This window comes from Pan paniscus, chromosome 23, assembly GCF_029289425.2.
Source record: "Pan paniscus chromosome 23, NHGRI_mPanPan1-v2.0_pri, whole genome shotgun sequence".
Classification (NCBI taxonomy): Eukaryota; Metazoa; Chordata; class Mammalia; order Primates; family Hominidae; genus Pan; species Pan paniscus.
In genome coordinates, this window is record NC_085927.1 from 31532349 (window position 1) to 31548012 (window position 15664).

A 15664-nucleotide genomic window follows, 5' to 3' on the forward strand; every position below is an offset into this window, starting at 1 on the left:
CTTTGGCAGCCACTCCTGATTCTTCTGACTTTGCCCTGTTGTAGGGACTTCCTAAACGGTTGTGACCCATGCTCTCCATGTATGTCCGGTCTGAGGACAGCAGCGCCTGGCCCAAGCACACGCTCGATGGTGATCAGCTGACTGATGTCCGCGTGCTCTGGGTTTGGTGCCAGGCATGTGCCTCCTTCCAGTCTCCCAACAGCCCCCAGAGCTGTTCAGACCTCCAGTGCACAGCTCATGTCCAAAGGTGGGGAAGTCAGCTAAGGACCCACTTCATTCTACCCAGAAGCATAAGACAAAGAGAAACTGAGTGAGTGGCCAGAAGAGGGAGTGTTCGCCAGGGAGGGCTGGACCTCTGGGGTCTCTGGTGACCTGGCGGTAGAGCCACCTGGATAACGTGTGCCGATTGAATGAACAGGTGAAACAGGCCAGGCTTTCGACTGGGGAAGGGGAGCGAGAGGAATGAAGAAAGCGTCAGACAGTTCCCATGGAAGTTTATTTTATGTTCCTTGCAAACAACATGTGGCCTCAGCTGTGATTCCAGCTGCCCTCTCTGACTTCTGTTCCCTGAGCCTGGCTCCTGTTCTTCATTCAAACTGCACCAGCTGCATAAGCAAAGACAGTGGAGGGGCTCCACTGCATGTCAGCCTGCTGCATGGCTTGCAGCTGCTTCTGTATCTCGGCCTGCAACTGGCACAGCTTGTCCTCGTTCACAGGACCCCGGCAGACGCCATGCAGGTAGATGCAGCAGTCAACTGGGATGGGATAGAGTACCTGCTTCAGCTCCATCAGCCCCATCGTGTGCTCCAGCAGGCTCAGGAGGCAGGCACTGGAGATGGGGTTGTCGGAGAGGCTCAGGGAACTGAGGTGGGAGCAGCGGCACAGGGCGGGCAGGAGAGCACTGAGGTGGGCATCCTTCAGCCAGCAGTGTTTCAGGTCTAGGTGCTGCAGTGTCCCTGAGACCGCCCTCAGCAGGGTCCCCAAGGGCCCAGGGATCATGTAGGACAGGTCGTTGATGCTCAGATCCAGCTTCTTCAGGCAGGTGGTATGATGGCTCCGGGACAAGTAGGTGATGTCAGTGTCCAGAAGCTTGCAGTTGCAGATCTCCAGGGAATGTAGTGGGACCCACAGACAGCTGAGGAGAGAAGGGTGGCTCTGTGAGAGGAGGGCCCAGGCACCCCACCCAGAACACCTATTTGTCCATGGAGGAGGCTAGTCCTATGGCCACCCCCTCATCAGGGAAGCCATTTACCAGCAGGGTCAGGAGCATGTCCTTTGGTGTCCCAAGGCCTGGCTCTCTCTCAACAGACCTACCAGGTCCTCCACGAACCCTTCTAAGTTTCTCTTCAGTGAAAGGGAGATGCACATTATCCATACCTAATAAGACTGCTGAGAGGAGCCATTTGAAAGCGCTTATCTGATGAGAAGTAACCATAGGCTGAGGCCATTATTCCTCAGGTTTGGGTTTGGGGAAGCTGCTGCTCAGGCTTCCATTTAAGCCAGGGCTGGGGGTCCTGAATGCCCTATCTTGAAATTTCTAGGAGACGTGCACAGAGTGGATACTGATTGTCCTTCAGGGCTCTGTACCCACCTGTCTGGGGCAGTATGAGCTCAGAAGAAGAGGCATAACCTGTGCTGTCTCAGGATCTTTTCTTGGGGACCAGCATAACATTCAGCAGTGCCTGAAAATGTTTGTTGAGTAAATAAACATATTATTAGGACAGGCGCAATGGCTCACACCTGTAATCCCAGCACTTTGGGAAGCCGCAGTGGGTGGATCACCTGAGGTCTGGAGTTCAAGACCAGTCTGGCCAACATGGTGAAACCCCGTCTCTACTAAAAATGCAAAAATTAGCTAGGCATGGTGGCCCATGCCTGTAATCCTAGCTACTTGGGAGGCTGAGGCAGGAGAATCACTTGAACCTGGGAGGCAGAGATTCCAGTGAGCCGAGATCATGCCACTGCACTCCAGCCTGGGTGACAGAGACTCTGTCTCAAAAAAAAAAAAAATTAAAAATTAAATTAAATTCATGGAAGGCCACTGTTTTGGACTAAGCTCCTGCACTAGACCTCAAAAGACCAGAGCAAACCAGAATGCAGTCACTCATGCTAAGTGCCAGGTAATCAAACTGAACTTCGAAACTGGTCAGTTTTCCAAAAAACAGGAGATTCACACCAACCAATCAGAAGGGGCCCAGGATGATAAGGAAGTGCCCTCTGTTTCAACCCCATAAGGAAAGTAACCGTCAACTGACCAATCTGCTTTTTGTTTTGGCTTTTTTCATCACTTTTATGCTTATAAAGCCAGTCTCTTCTGCTCAGCTCATCAGAGCTCTTATTCTATTTTATAGAATGGGAGGCTGCCCCAATTTGTGAATCACAAACCTAAGCCAATTAGAAGGCCAGGCATGGTGGCTCATGCCTTTAATCTTAGTGCTTTGGGAGGCTGAGGTGGGAGGATGGCTTGAAGCCAGGAGCTCAAGACCAGCCTGGGCAGCAAAGCAAGACCTTGTCTCTCCAAAAAAGTTTTTAAAAAATTCGCAAGGTGTAGTGGTGCGCATCTGTAGTCTTAGCTGCTTAGGAGGCTGAGGCGGGAGGGTAGCTTGAGCGCAGGAGTTTGAGACTGCAGTGAGATGTAATCGTGCCACCGCACTCTAGCCTGGGTGACAAAATGACGCCCTGTCTCTAAAGAGTAAAAAAAAGCCAATTAGATCTTTAAACTAAATTTGTTGTAATTTTTTTTTGAGACAGGGTCTCACTCTGTTGCCCATGCTGGAGTGCAGTGGTACAATCATGGCTCACTACAGCCTCAAACTCCTGGGCTCAAGCAATCCTCCTGCCTCGGCCTCCTGAGTAGCTGGGACTAAAGATGCACTATGCCCAGCTAATTTTTCTTTTTGTTTTTGTTTTGTTTTTGAGATGGAATCTTGCTCTGTTGCCCAAGCTGGAGTGCAGTGGTGCAATCTTGGCTCACTATAACCTCCACCTTCTGGGTTCAGGAGCTTCTCCTGCCTTAGCCTCCCGAGCAGCTAGGATTACAGACACATGCCACCATGTCCGGCTAATTTTTGTATTTTTAGTAGAGATAGGGTTTCGCCATGTAGGCCAAGCTGGTCTCAAACTCTTAACCTCAAGTGATCCGCCTGCCTCTGCCTCCCAAAGTGCTGGGATTACAGGCATAAGCCACCGTGCTTGGCCTTAATTTTTGTATATTTATTTGTAGAAATGGGGTCTCACTTCGTTGCCCAGGCTGGTTTCCAACTTGGCCTCAAATGAGCTTCCCACTTCAGCCTCCCAAAGTGGATTTTATTTTTTATAGCAACATGCATCTTTCCCCATCAAATATGTTTCCAAAGCAGATCCCAGCCATCAGCTGCATCTGAACCCTCAGTTCCCAGGCTGTGCCCACAATTCCATGAGCATCTAAGAATAAGCCCCATTTCCTGTCTTGTTCCCCTGACCTGACCTCACTTGGGAGTATTCAGAGGACTCTTCTGACGCCCCTGCCTACCCATTCACCTGAGTATGTAATGTAGTTTGCCTACGAGGTAGGAGTGAGACAGGTGCAGCTTCCGGAGGTGGCCCAGCATGGTGAGCTGGGAGAAGAAGTAGCTGGAGGGCTGCCTGACCCATGAGGAGAAGGCCCACTTGTAGTAGAAGAGCTTGAGGCTGCGCAGGTTGAAGATCCTTCCCAGCTGTATGGCAGATAGGTTTGGCTCTGCCAATACCAAGAAGTCTCTACACCAGTAAAACACCTCCAGCTCCTGGATGAAATCCAGCCTGAGTGTCTTCAGGATCCTCAGCAGACTGTCAACGGCCATCTTCTCAATGTGCAACTTCCTACAGCAGAGATGCAGGGCCCCGTGGCTCTGTTCCACTTTCGTCAGGAGGTCGGAGAGGAACTTATCTAACTTGAAGAAGCCTCGCAGGAAAAGATCAATGTGTATTTCCACTGCTTCCCATGGCTGCTTTCGTCCTTTTTTCGTGTTCTTTGCTGGCTTGGGCCTGGCCGTGGCCTGGGGCATCTCTGCCTTGACTGCTGATGGTAACCAAAATGGGAACTTGGCCAAGGCTTCAGAAGCCCCTTTACCACAGTAAAGGACTTGCTCAGAGTCCAGGGTGAAATCCAGCATCCTCAGTTCTGACTTCCTGCGGGGAGAGGGGTGTGATGAGATGCTGGGGAGCCCAGGTAAGATGAGTGGCAGCAGCCCTGGGCTGCTCCCCAGGCCCCAGCACCAGCCCGCCTCACCTCTCCTCTGCAATAGGCTTTTCCTCCCTCACTCAGGCTCCTTGTCAGCCCCTATTCCTCATACAGCTTGTACCACCACCCCTAGAAGGTAAAAAGCCCTCTCCTTAAAGCCTTCTAGCTGTACCATCAACCACTTAACTCAGAAACATATAGTTTCCCCACTTGTCCCTCTAGCCAATTTAACGCTCCCCTCCCCTGGACCTCAGCTCACCCTCCTTCTGGCTCTGAACTGAGGTCTTGCTCCCAGCATCCCCCTTACCTGGGACAAGCCCTGTGGGCAGAAAAGGCCTCCAGCCCATCCACCACAGCTTGCAGGCTGTCTTGGTTGGGCCACTGCACTATCAGAGAGCCCAGACGGAGAAACCGGAAGGGCCAGGCCTGCACCAAGGCCTTCAGAGCCTTTCTGTGCCCCTTGGCAAATGCAGCAGTGAGTAGTGGCGGGAAAAGGTTCACTGTGAGCTGTTCCAACACCAGTGGAACTGAAGCCTCATTGCTCAGCAGGCTGTGGGCTGCAAGTTCCAAGAGGCTGAGGGGTGCTGGGTGGTTCACCTCCATGGACCTGGAGCAGAAGAAGGTAGAAATCCTCAGAAGACTAATGGCTCAGCATCACTCTCAGGCCAATGTGGGAGATGCAGGCCTTTCGCATCTGTAACAGAACCAAATGCTGGCTTCTCCCTCCATTCAAGACCAAAACCCCACAATTCAGGTCTTGTAAGCCTGAGACCCTGGAGCCCTAAGACCCTGGGGACATGGGATCCAGAACCTTAGGGGTTTAGATCTATTCCTTGCTAGGCTGTAGAGGCTTGGAATTGACCCACACTCTCCTCTTCTGCCTTCACCATTAACATCATGAACACCTAACTAAGGACACTGTCCCAAAACTCCACATCAATTCTCCCAAAGCGTATGTAGATTCTGAGCAGTTCTCATCACTTCCAGTTTTACCAAGCCATTATCTCTTGCCCCCATTACTGCAGTGGCCTTCTAACTTGTCTCTCTGCTTCTGTCCTTGTGCGCCCTGTGGTCAAAGTCAGATCATGACATTCCTTTGCTCAAAACTCTAGTGGCTTCATTTTCACTGTGAATACAACCCACCCTGCAGCTGCCCTCAGAGTCTAGCATCCGAGCATCTCAGGGCCCACCTCCTGTCACTCCCCTCACTATTCACTCTGCACCAGCAACCTACACTGGACTCCATTTCTCTCCTCAAACACCAGCAACGCCCTGCTTCAGGGCCTTTGCACTTCCTGTTCCCTCTGCCTAGAAGTGTCTTCTCCCAAATATCCTCATGGCTGGCCCCCTTACTTCATTCAGGTTTCTGTTAAAATTTCACATGAGAGGCCTTCCCTGACCACCCAAGTAGAATAGCACTCCCATCCCTTAATTACAGCTTTATCTTTCCTAATCTGATTTACAGCACTTCTTATATCACCAGTTTTCTGTTTCTGTCTCTCTTATACACATACACATACGCAGACACACACATGCACGTGCACATAAATGCACACAGTCGTATATTATCTGTCTCCCCTCTGCTAAATTATAAGCTCCATGAGAAAAGGGGCTGTGTCTGCTTTCATTACTGCTGTAGTCTGAGTGATAAACATAGTTCCTGACATACACCAGACAAGCAGGATATATTTTAAATGCATTTCAAGAGCAAGTTTGCACAATACACGCTTACCACAATCCCACTGATGGAGTTGAGGGTAATGTGGAATGGACGTTTTTTCTCTATGCTCTCACAGAGCATCAGGTTCAGGTTAGTTATGGATTCTTTCAACTGCCCAAATTCCTCTTTTGTTTCTGCCCAGTGAAATGCGGGAGTGTAGCCCCATCCCATCACTTTCCACGGTCCACCACAGAGCAGGGCTTTGTGCAAGGAGGGGGATGTTCTAGACCTGCACTGTCTGATGCGGGAGCCCCAAGCCACATGTGGCTACTGAGTACTTGAAATGTGGCTAGCATGACTAAAGGACTGAATTTTAAATTAAATTAAATTCTAATTAATTACAATCTAAATAGCTTCATGTAGCCAGATGCTACACTTCTGGACGGCAGAGTTCTAGAATCTATGCTAGTCAGAGACAAGAAACATTCATTCACAGTCTCACAAGCTATGAAATCTATTTGTATGAGGCCACTACGGCCTTGGCAACAAACTGGGCAAGGACAGAGGACAGTATAAGAAAGGACAATTATTGGCCAATCATACATGGGAAGCTATCTAGCAAAGGCTTAAATACTAGCAAATCAAATCAAAGGCCCGGCACACTAAATCTATAAATATCTCTTACAAATAGTGATCAAGTACGATTGAGCAAGAATGGTTAATGTTAGGTTTATTAATTATTAATGTCAATGCATTTGAGAAAATCAAAGAAGAAATAGAAGGCAAGGTTCTGAACCTGATATTTAGTAGTGGTGTTTTATAAACATTGCTTTTTTTTTGAGACGGAGTCTCGCCTGTCACCTAGGCTGGAGTGCAGTGGCACAATCTTGGCTTACTGCAAGCTCCACCTCCTGGGTTCACACCATTCTCCTGCCTCAGTCTCCCAAGTAGCTGGGACTACAGGTGCCCGCTACCACGCCCGGCTAATTTTTTGTATTTTTAGTAGAGACGGGGTTTCACCATGTTAGCCAGGATGGTCTTGATCTCCTGACCTCGTGATCCGCCCGCCTTGGCCTCCCAAAGTGTTGGGATTACAGGCGTGAGCCACCGCGCCCAGCCAACATTGCTTTTAAAGTTAGAAACAAGATGAAGACGGTGTGGCCACCATGAGAGTGTGCCCTGCACCTCCAACTCAGGAAATGCACCTGAACCAAGGGCCCCACCCACTGCCCTTAGGAATCCCTGGCAGCCTTAAGGCCCAAGTCACACCACCACATGCTGCTCACCAACAATGATTGGGGACAGATCAGTTCCTGGGAGACAATGTGACAGACTAGTTCCTGGGAGACATCACTCCTCTGACAACCACCTTTGGCTTCAGGACTCCCTGATGGCTTTGTTAAATCTTCCTGAGTGCACACGTTTCCACCCAACCTTCCCTCCAGTTCTGCTTCACCAAACACAGCGATGTAGGTCAGTGGGGTCTCCATGCCTTCCCGCTCACCCCTCAATGCCCCTCATAGGGGGCTCCCCTAGTAAAAATCCTTGGATGCTTTTCCCATCTTGGTATCTGCTTCTAGCAGGACTTTGATGGAGTTTAGGATGTGCCTTCCCAAAATACAGCAACTTGGCATACTGAATATTTTAAGCTGAAGGAATTTGAGAAATGGCATGGGCAGGCAGGATTTTCTGATCTTCCCCTGTAGTAGGTATAAGACCCTCCTGTGAGAGGTACTCCCCCTATACAGGAAGGAAAGGCATATCCTTATTTCCAAAGATGAACGCTTGCCAAGAGGGATCTGAACACACAGGCCCGCTGTTCTGCCATTTTATTACACTTGGCTCATACTCTCATACTTCTTTTGTCTTATCATTATTTCTCCATGACTAATCAAAATTTTTTCTCTCTCTATATGTAAACATATATATATATATAATATGTGTGTGTGTGTGTGTGTGTGAGAGACAGAGAAAGACAGAGAGACAGAGAGAGACAGAGAAAGAAAGAGAGAGGGAAAGAGAGGAGCTGTATCATGGGTATTTTTGTTGATGTCTGAATTAGAAACAAGCATGCACGCTATCAACATTGTTTGGGAAAGTTGTAGCCGGTGCAGTAAGACACATAACAATAGGGTTGTCTAGGGCAATAAAAAGAGGCAAACGATTATGTACGTAGTGTAGGGAAAAAATGGTGTTGCGGCTCAGAATGTCACCCTGAAATACGGAACTTTGAAGGTGTCTCTCTGACTTTTCCCTGCCTTTCTGTGTGAGAGCTAGTCATAAAGGAATTCTCTGACCTTCCTTTCCTGAAAGTAGGCAGTGAGACCTCTACCCCATGTGACAGGTGTCCTGTCCTATTACCAGGAGGAAAGAAATGCTACACAGAGGGGCCAAGAAGAATCTGAACGAACAGGACTTGCTAAGTTCTCCCCAGCTTATTACCATTAGACCACAGGATTTTTGTCCAATCATACTTGTACATGACTGTCCATCCTTCATCAAACCTAAGCATACATATATACAGATAGTCAGCTGCAGTGACATGCACCTGTAATCCCAGGTACTTGGGAGGCTGAGGCAGGAGGACTGCTTGAGCCCAGGAATTCAAGGCCGGTCTGGGCAATATAGTAAGACCCCAGTCTCTAAAAAAAATTTTAAATTAAGAACTACAGTTCTCCCTGGGTCTTTGAGTCTTCATTTCTGAAGGTTCCTGTATCACGCAAAACTTTGATACATTTGTTATGATGTCCTCTTGTTAATCTGCCTTTTTAAAATAGGGGTATCAGCAAAGACCCTTGAGATGGGTGAGGAAAAGCTATGATTTTTTATCCTCTACAATGGAAAGCAATGGATCCTCTGTAATGTACCCTTCTGGGTTATCAGATTTGAGTCCTGTTCATTATCTTTGAGCTATTTTTTAACTTTATAAGTTGTAGGTAACTGATAGACATATAAATTCTGTCTGGTCTGGTAACAATTTTCTCCTAACTTCCACCTGTGGAAAATTTTGTCTCCATCTGAAATTCATCTCAACATCCCTTCATGTCATATAAATATGTGCTGTCTTAACTCTTCTTTAACATCTGCCTGGTACTTCATATTATATGAGTAAAACAAATTCTTTAATACATGTTCATTTCTATATCTGTATAAAGTCACAATTCTACTTTTCTGAAAATTATCTTTTAACAATTGAAAGCTAAAAAGGATAAAATAGGAAACAGTTAATATAATTAATAGGAGTATTTCTGCTGATGTGACTGCACAAGAGTGCCCAGTATTTCCAGCAAGAACTGAGCTGTAAATGTATAATGGCAGAAGTAATGTAGACGTATGAAATAAACCATTCACTCACTTTTTTCTGTCATCTAGGGATGACAATAAATGTGAAAACAGTATTAAGAATTAAAAAATTAATGCAATGGAGTAAAATTAATAAATGGAAAGATGTAAATGGATGAGGAGAGCAAATATTGAAAAGATATAAATATTGTTATAGTTAGGACATTTTAAATAATGTCTAATTATGACTTTAATCTAGAAGAAATAACAAAAACAAAACTAAGAGAAGACTATTGGAGAGATACTAATGTGAAATTAATTCAAACTGGCTGGGCATGGTGGCTCATGCCTGTAATCCAGCACTTTGGGAGGCTGAGGCGGCTGGATCACCTGAGATCAGTTTGAGACCAGTCTGGCCAACATGGTGAAACCCTGTCTCTACTAAATATACAAAAAAGAAAAAATTAGCCAGGCATGGTGGTGCATGCCTGTAATCCCAGCTACTCGAAAGGCTGAGACAGGAGAATCACTTGAACTCGGGAGGCAGAGGTTGCAGTGAGCCAAGATCCGGCCACTGCATTCCGGTCTGGGCGAGACAGTGAGACCCTGTCTCAAAGAAAAAAAAAAAATTCAAACTTAAAGTTACTGGAAATTGAAATTATTCTGAGCCTTGAGAGAAATGTGGCTATGTGGCCTGAGTCATGTAATATGCAGCTGCAACTTCTACTTCTCTGATTTAAATCAACTTTCTTCCTTATTCTTGTACTATAGAAAATTAGGAAGACCTAATGGCACTGGATATAAGACCCCTTCAGATCACTATCTCTTCTTAGGGAGTAACAAAGTAATCTTTCTTGGAATATAGCATTCTATAACCAACCAAATCACTGTAATGAATGCACTGGTTTTGTATGGAAAACTCTGTAATCCTGCTAAAATTTCTCTGTCTCTGCCTACATAAGTGAAACCTTAACTTCACTGCTTTGGAACGCTGACCCCATTCATCTGGAGTTAGTGTTTCCTGGGTGGCTATACTCAAGCTTTGTGTGCAAATAAACTCTATATTTAATCATGTGTTCTGATCTCACTATTTAACATTAACACTAATATTACCATATGTTTACATAAAACAATATTATTTTGACCTGAGAACAGAAATCAACCCATGAAAACACATAGAGCAAGCTCTCCCAAGAGCTCGTAGAATTATTGAAAGATCTGATTTTCATTATCCACAGAGCCTGACCATAGGTAGCTTAGGCAAAAAGAGGAACTTTCTGGGAGAGGATTCCATTGTAGCTTACCTAACTGAAGAAAGCTGTCTAACAAAGTCAAGGCCTTGGCAGCAGGATACCCTGTCTACCCTCTGTTCCCTACCCTTAGAGCTATGCCATAAACCCAGCAGCAAAAAACCCTCCAGGATGGTTCCCTGGCTCTGTCTTCTCTTGCCAAATGTCAAATGGCTGTGAGAGAGGTAGATTTGTAAGATGCACCACCTAGGAAAGAAAAAAACTCCTGCCAATAAAACTGATACCTATGAAGGTAAGACCCATACTGATTTTTCTGAGATTTCAATCTCTGACACATCCATAATGAACAATGAGTGGGACTCCTTGGTTGGTGAATGAATAGTGCTAAAAGGTGGAGTACAGTGTTACAGTGAGAAGATAATTTTTTGGCCAATAAACATATAAAAAGACATTCAATATTACTAATCAGGGAGACACAAATCAAAAATACAATGAGCTATTACTTCATATCCATTAGGATGGCTACCATCAAAAAAACAAAATAGAAACAAATGTGTTGGTGAAGATACGGCGACGTTGCAACCCTCGTACAATGCTGGGAATGTAAAATGGTCGAACTGCTGGGAAAACAGTACGGTGGTTCCCCAAAAAACTAAAATTAGATCCAGCAATTTCAATTCTAGGAATATACCCAAAAAGACTAAAAGCAAGGTCTTGAAGATATATTTGTACACCCATGTTCACAGCAGCATTATTCATAACAGCCAAAAGGTGGAAGCAACACAAATGTCCATCAGCAGACGAATGGATAAACAAAACATGATATATAAATACAACGGGATATTAATCAGCCTTAAAAAGGAGGAAAATTCTGACACACGCTACAACACATACGGACCTTGAGAACATTAGGCTGAGTGAAATAAGCCAGTCACAAAGGACAAATACTGTATGACCCCACTTGTATTTCCAGATTGAAGATTATTTTAAACTGAAGACATTTTGAGATATGGCAGATGCAGAAAGAAGCCATTTCAGAGCTTCCCTTATCTGGCTACAGGCAGAGCCTTCTAAGAATGAAGTTGTCATAAATCCTCTCTTTAGGAGAGCTTCACTCCCAGACAGGGCCACTTGCTATGGGATGAGAAAATGTATAAGCAAACATTATCACCAAGTGTCATACCTTCCATTTATTCTCCTAAAAGGCCATTTATCTTTCCCATGGAAACCCTTTCTCCCTTCACCCTTTCCCCTATAAAGTTGGTGTATAAATCCCTATCTCTAGTTCTTCAGGGAGCTTCTCATTTAAATGCTGCCCCACACACATGTAAAGAAATCTTGTCTTTTCTCCTGTTAATCTGTCCATTGTTTGGTTACCTTTCTCCCCCTGTTAATCTGTTAATTTGCTAATTTGCAGCTCCCATACACTACTGGACCTGAGATGGCAGAGGAAAAGCTTTCCCTCCCAGCACAGTTATAAAAGATATCTACAATAGTCAAATTCATAAAGACAGTAAGAATGGAGGTTTCCAGGAGCTTGGGTGGGTGAGAAATGACACAAGACAGGGACCCCCTCTTAGGAGCCTGGAAGTTCCCAAACATAAAAAAATTTAAAACTCTTGAGTTCCTCCAAGGGAAATTCTAGATATCTAGCTAGTCCTAAAAAATAAATAAGTAACTCGGGGCTGGGTGTGGTGGCTCATGCCTGTAATCCTAGCACTTTGGGAGGCTGAGGCAGGCAGATCACTTGAGGCCAGGAGTTCAAGACCAGCCTGGCCAACATGGTGAAATCCCGTCTCTACTAAGTGGTGCATGCCTGTAGTCCCAGCTACTCGGGAGGCTGAGGCGTGACAATCTCTGGAACCCAGGAGGTGGAGGTTGCAGTGAACCAAGATTGCACCACTGCTTTCCAGCCTCGGTGACAGAGCAAAACTCCCTCTCGAAAAACAAATACGTAAAAATAAAATAAATAACTTGATAAAAAGGTATCATGTTTTGCAGGGTCTTATTTTAAAAAAAAGATAATAGTAGCCTAAAATAATTGCCAAGGAAATTAGATCTAAAGATGTTCAATTTTCCTATAAAAACTAAAAATAACATCTTAACATATATCTCTGAGTTGTCTTTCAGAAGCCTGGACCCTCACCAAATGCAACTGTTGGCTCATGGACCTTTGATAAGAGAGTTGAGGACTGAACTTTGACCACCATTCTTTGTTCTAAATTTCTTCCTGAGGGGGCCGGGTGTAGTGGCTCACAGCTGTAATCCCAGCACTTTGGGAAGCCGAGGTGGGTGGATCATCTGAGATCAGGAGTTTGAGACCAGCCTGGGAAACATGGCAAAACCCCATCTCTATAAAAAGTACAAAAATTAGCCGGGCCTGGTGGCACGTGTCTGTAGCTCCAGCTACTTGGGAGGCTGAGGTGTGAGGATCACTTGAGCCTGGGAAGTGAAGGTTGCAGTGGGCCAAGATTGTACCACTCCATTCCAGCCTGGGCAACAGAGTGAGCCAAGATTGTACCACTCCACTCCAGAGTGCACCATTCCACTCCAGAGCCTGGGCAAAATCAATAAATAAACACATGTTAAAGATGTTATTTAACTGGTTAGTGAGGAAACTGAGAAGGTGTTAAAATCAGTTCTAGGGAGAATCCAAAATAAGATCCAGAATATTGAAGTGAATATGCAAATGGAGGTAAAATTGGCTTCCAGTAGGGAGAGAAGCCAATTGAATAGGACAAAATGTACATGTCTAGAGATGAGAATTATGTTGCAGTGCTATCACCAGTCTTCTAAAGTAGCTCAAAACAATGAAAGACGAGAGACAACCTGGAAGGGTTGTGATCCACTTCAGTGGAAAACTATCCTATCCACCTAGGATAGGATAGAATCCATCATTCAGCCAGCTTATTCATCCCAAGTCATACTAGATTTAAGTTTGAGTTCTACGAGACAGACTAAAATTTACAGCGCTATTTCATTACCAAATTCTAAAACATAAATTGAAAATGATGTCTCTAAAAATTAAACTACTGACCAATCTCACTTACGAATATCAATGCAATGGTACCATTAAGACAGTTAATTGGGAAGTCATGAGGCTAAGATGTCTCTAGCACCTTGAGTTTCTACCTAAAGCCAACCAAAACCCAATTCAATGTAAAAAGTAAAATGAAATTTAAGCTTAACCAATCAGAAACTGCCAACTAACCTCTAACTAGGGACTTCCCACTTTAACCAATCAAATATGTTTTCTTTGTCTTGTTTCTGTGAATACTTTATCAAATTTCCTCTGTTGCCCCCTTTCCTACCCACCCACAGTGGAGCACTGAACTACTTGTGGTCTGGTGCTGCCTGATTCATGAATCAATGAATGCTCAAATAAAGTCATTCAAATTTTATTGTGCCTAAATTTATCTTTTAACAGCATCCAGCAGCACATGAAAATAATAATGGAGTATCAGTAAATGAGAAATATTAGTAATGCAAAGAGAGTCCAATATGAGCAAATCAAGTCACCATATATAATAAAATTTACCAAGTTAATAGGACAAAAGAGGGAAAAAAGAAACACCTTGGCCGGGCGCGGTGGCTCACGCCTGTAATCCCAGCACTTTGGGAGGCCGAGGCGGGTGGATCACGAGGTCAGGAGATCGAGACCATCCTGGCTAAAACGGTGAAACCCCGTCTCTACTAAAAATAGTAAAAAATTAGCTGGGCGTGGTGGCGGGCGCCTGTAGTCCCAGCTACTTGGGAGACTGAGGCAGGAGAATGGCGTGAACCCGGGAGGCGGAGCTTGCAGTGAGCCCAGATCGCGCCACTGCACTCCAGCCTGGGCGACGGAGCTGGGCGACGGAGCGAGACTACGTCTCAAAAAAAAAAAAAAAAAAAAAAAAGAGATTGAATGTGGCGAGGCCCTTCAGGGCCCAGGCATGGAGCCCTGTACTGGGTATTCATAAACCATTTCTGCAGGCTAGGCTAGGTTGGCCCTGAAAGGCCCAGGAAGCTGGGAGAGCCAGGGAGAGACATGATGGAGTTGTGGCAGGGTGAGATGTGCCCCTTCCTCCTCCTAGGACTGGACGCAGAGAATTTGTATAAAGCTCTTTACTAACCAGAGTCTTAATTAAAGGAAAGAATTAAGGAAAGCCCTAAAGGATCTATGGGAGTGGGTATCTCCACCGTGGCCTTGGTCTCAGCCGTTCCTCTTTTTTATTTTTTTGGGACAGGGTCTTACTCTGTTGCTCAGGCTGGAGTACAGTGGCACAATCATGGCTCACTGCAACCTCTGCCTCCTGGGTTCAAGCAATTCTCCCACCTCAGCCCCCCAAGTAGCTGGGATTACAGGCACGAGACACCATGCCTGGATAATCTTTGTATTTCTTGTAGAGATGGGGTTTCACCATGTTGCCCAGGTTGGCCTCGAACTCCTGAGCTCAAGCCATCCACCCGCCTCAGCCTCCCAGAGTGCTAGGATTACAGGTGTGAATCACTGCGCCCAGCCTCAGCCATTCCTCTGGGGGTTTTCTTATAGCTTAGGAGTTATATGGCAACACAAGCTGCAATCTAAAGTCATAGGCTTGGTGGCTCATGCCTGTAATCCCAGCACTTTGGGAGGCTGAGGCGGGTGGATCACCTGAGGTCAGGAGTTAGAGACTAGCCTGGCCAACAAGGTGAAACCCTGTCTCTACAAAAAATACAAAAATTAGTCTGGTGTGGTGGCGTGCACCTGTAATCCCAGCTACTCGAGTGGCTGAGGCAGGAGAATCTCTTGAACCTGGGAAGCAGAGGTTGCAGTGAGCTGAGATTGCACCACTGCACTCCAGCCTGAGCAACAGAGCAAGACTCCCTCTCTAAAAATAAAGTCACACAGATCTGTGCTTAAATCCTGGCTATGTGTGATTTTGGTAAGTTACTCAAGTTCTGTAAACCTCCTATTTTTACATCTAAAATGCAGAAAGAAATTATATTTGTTTTAGAGTTATTGTTACAAAATATATACACCACAGAGCACAGAGCCTTGTGCCCAGTAAGTGCTCAGTTGACACATGTGCTTTTAACATTATGTGCATTGATGCAAAGTCTTTTCTACTTTGCTTTATCTTTGTCCTAGTGGCATACGGCACCCTCTTGGCAAACCAGCTAGGCCAAAACAGATTCATCACAGACTGAAAACTCTTTTATTTTAGGAGAGGATAAATAAGTTGGTTCACATTGTGTTACAAAGGGCAAAATAACATTGTAAGGTAGATTGTCACCATAGTTTAGGGCCTT

At 45.5% G+C, this 15664-nt stretch overlaps 1 protein-coding gene across 2 annotated transcripts in view; it reads right to left on the bottom strand.

Moving 5' to 3' along the window:
* Window positions 1-477: 477 nt before the first annotated feature.
* Window positions 478-15664, bottom strand: part of LOC100986365 (PRAME family member 20) — a 48482-nt gene continuing 33295 nt past the window's right edge. For both annotated transcript variants that reach the window (XM_063603064.1, XM_063603063.1), the window contains 3 exons: window positions 4509-4808; window positions 3520-4149; window positions 478-1135 (listed from right to left, as the gene is read on the bottom strand). In XM_063603064.1, coding sequence (XP_063459134.1) covers window positions 592-1135; window positions 3520-4149; window positions 4509-4804 — 1470 coding nt within the window. In that variant the 5' untranslated portion in view covers window positions 4805-4808 and the 3' untranslated portion in view covers window positions 478-591. The remainder of the gene's footprint in view (window positions 1136-3519; window positions 4150-4508; window positions 4809-15664) is intronic.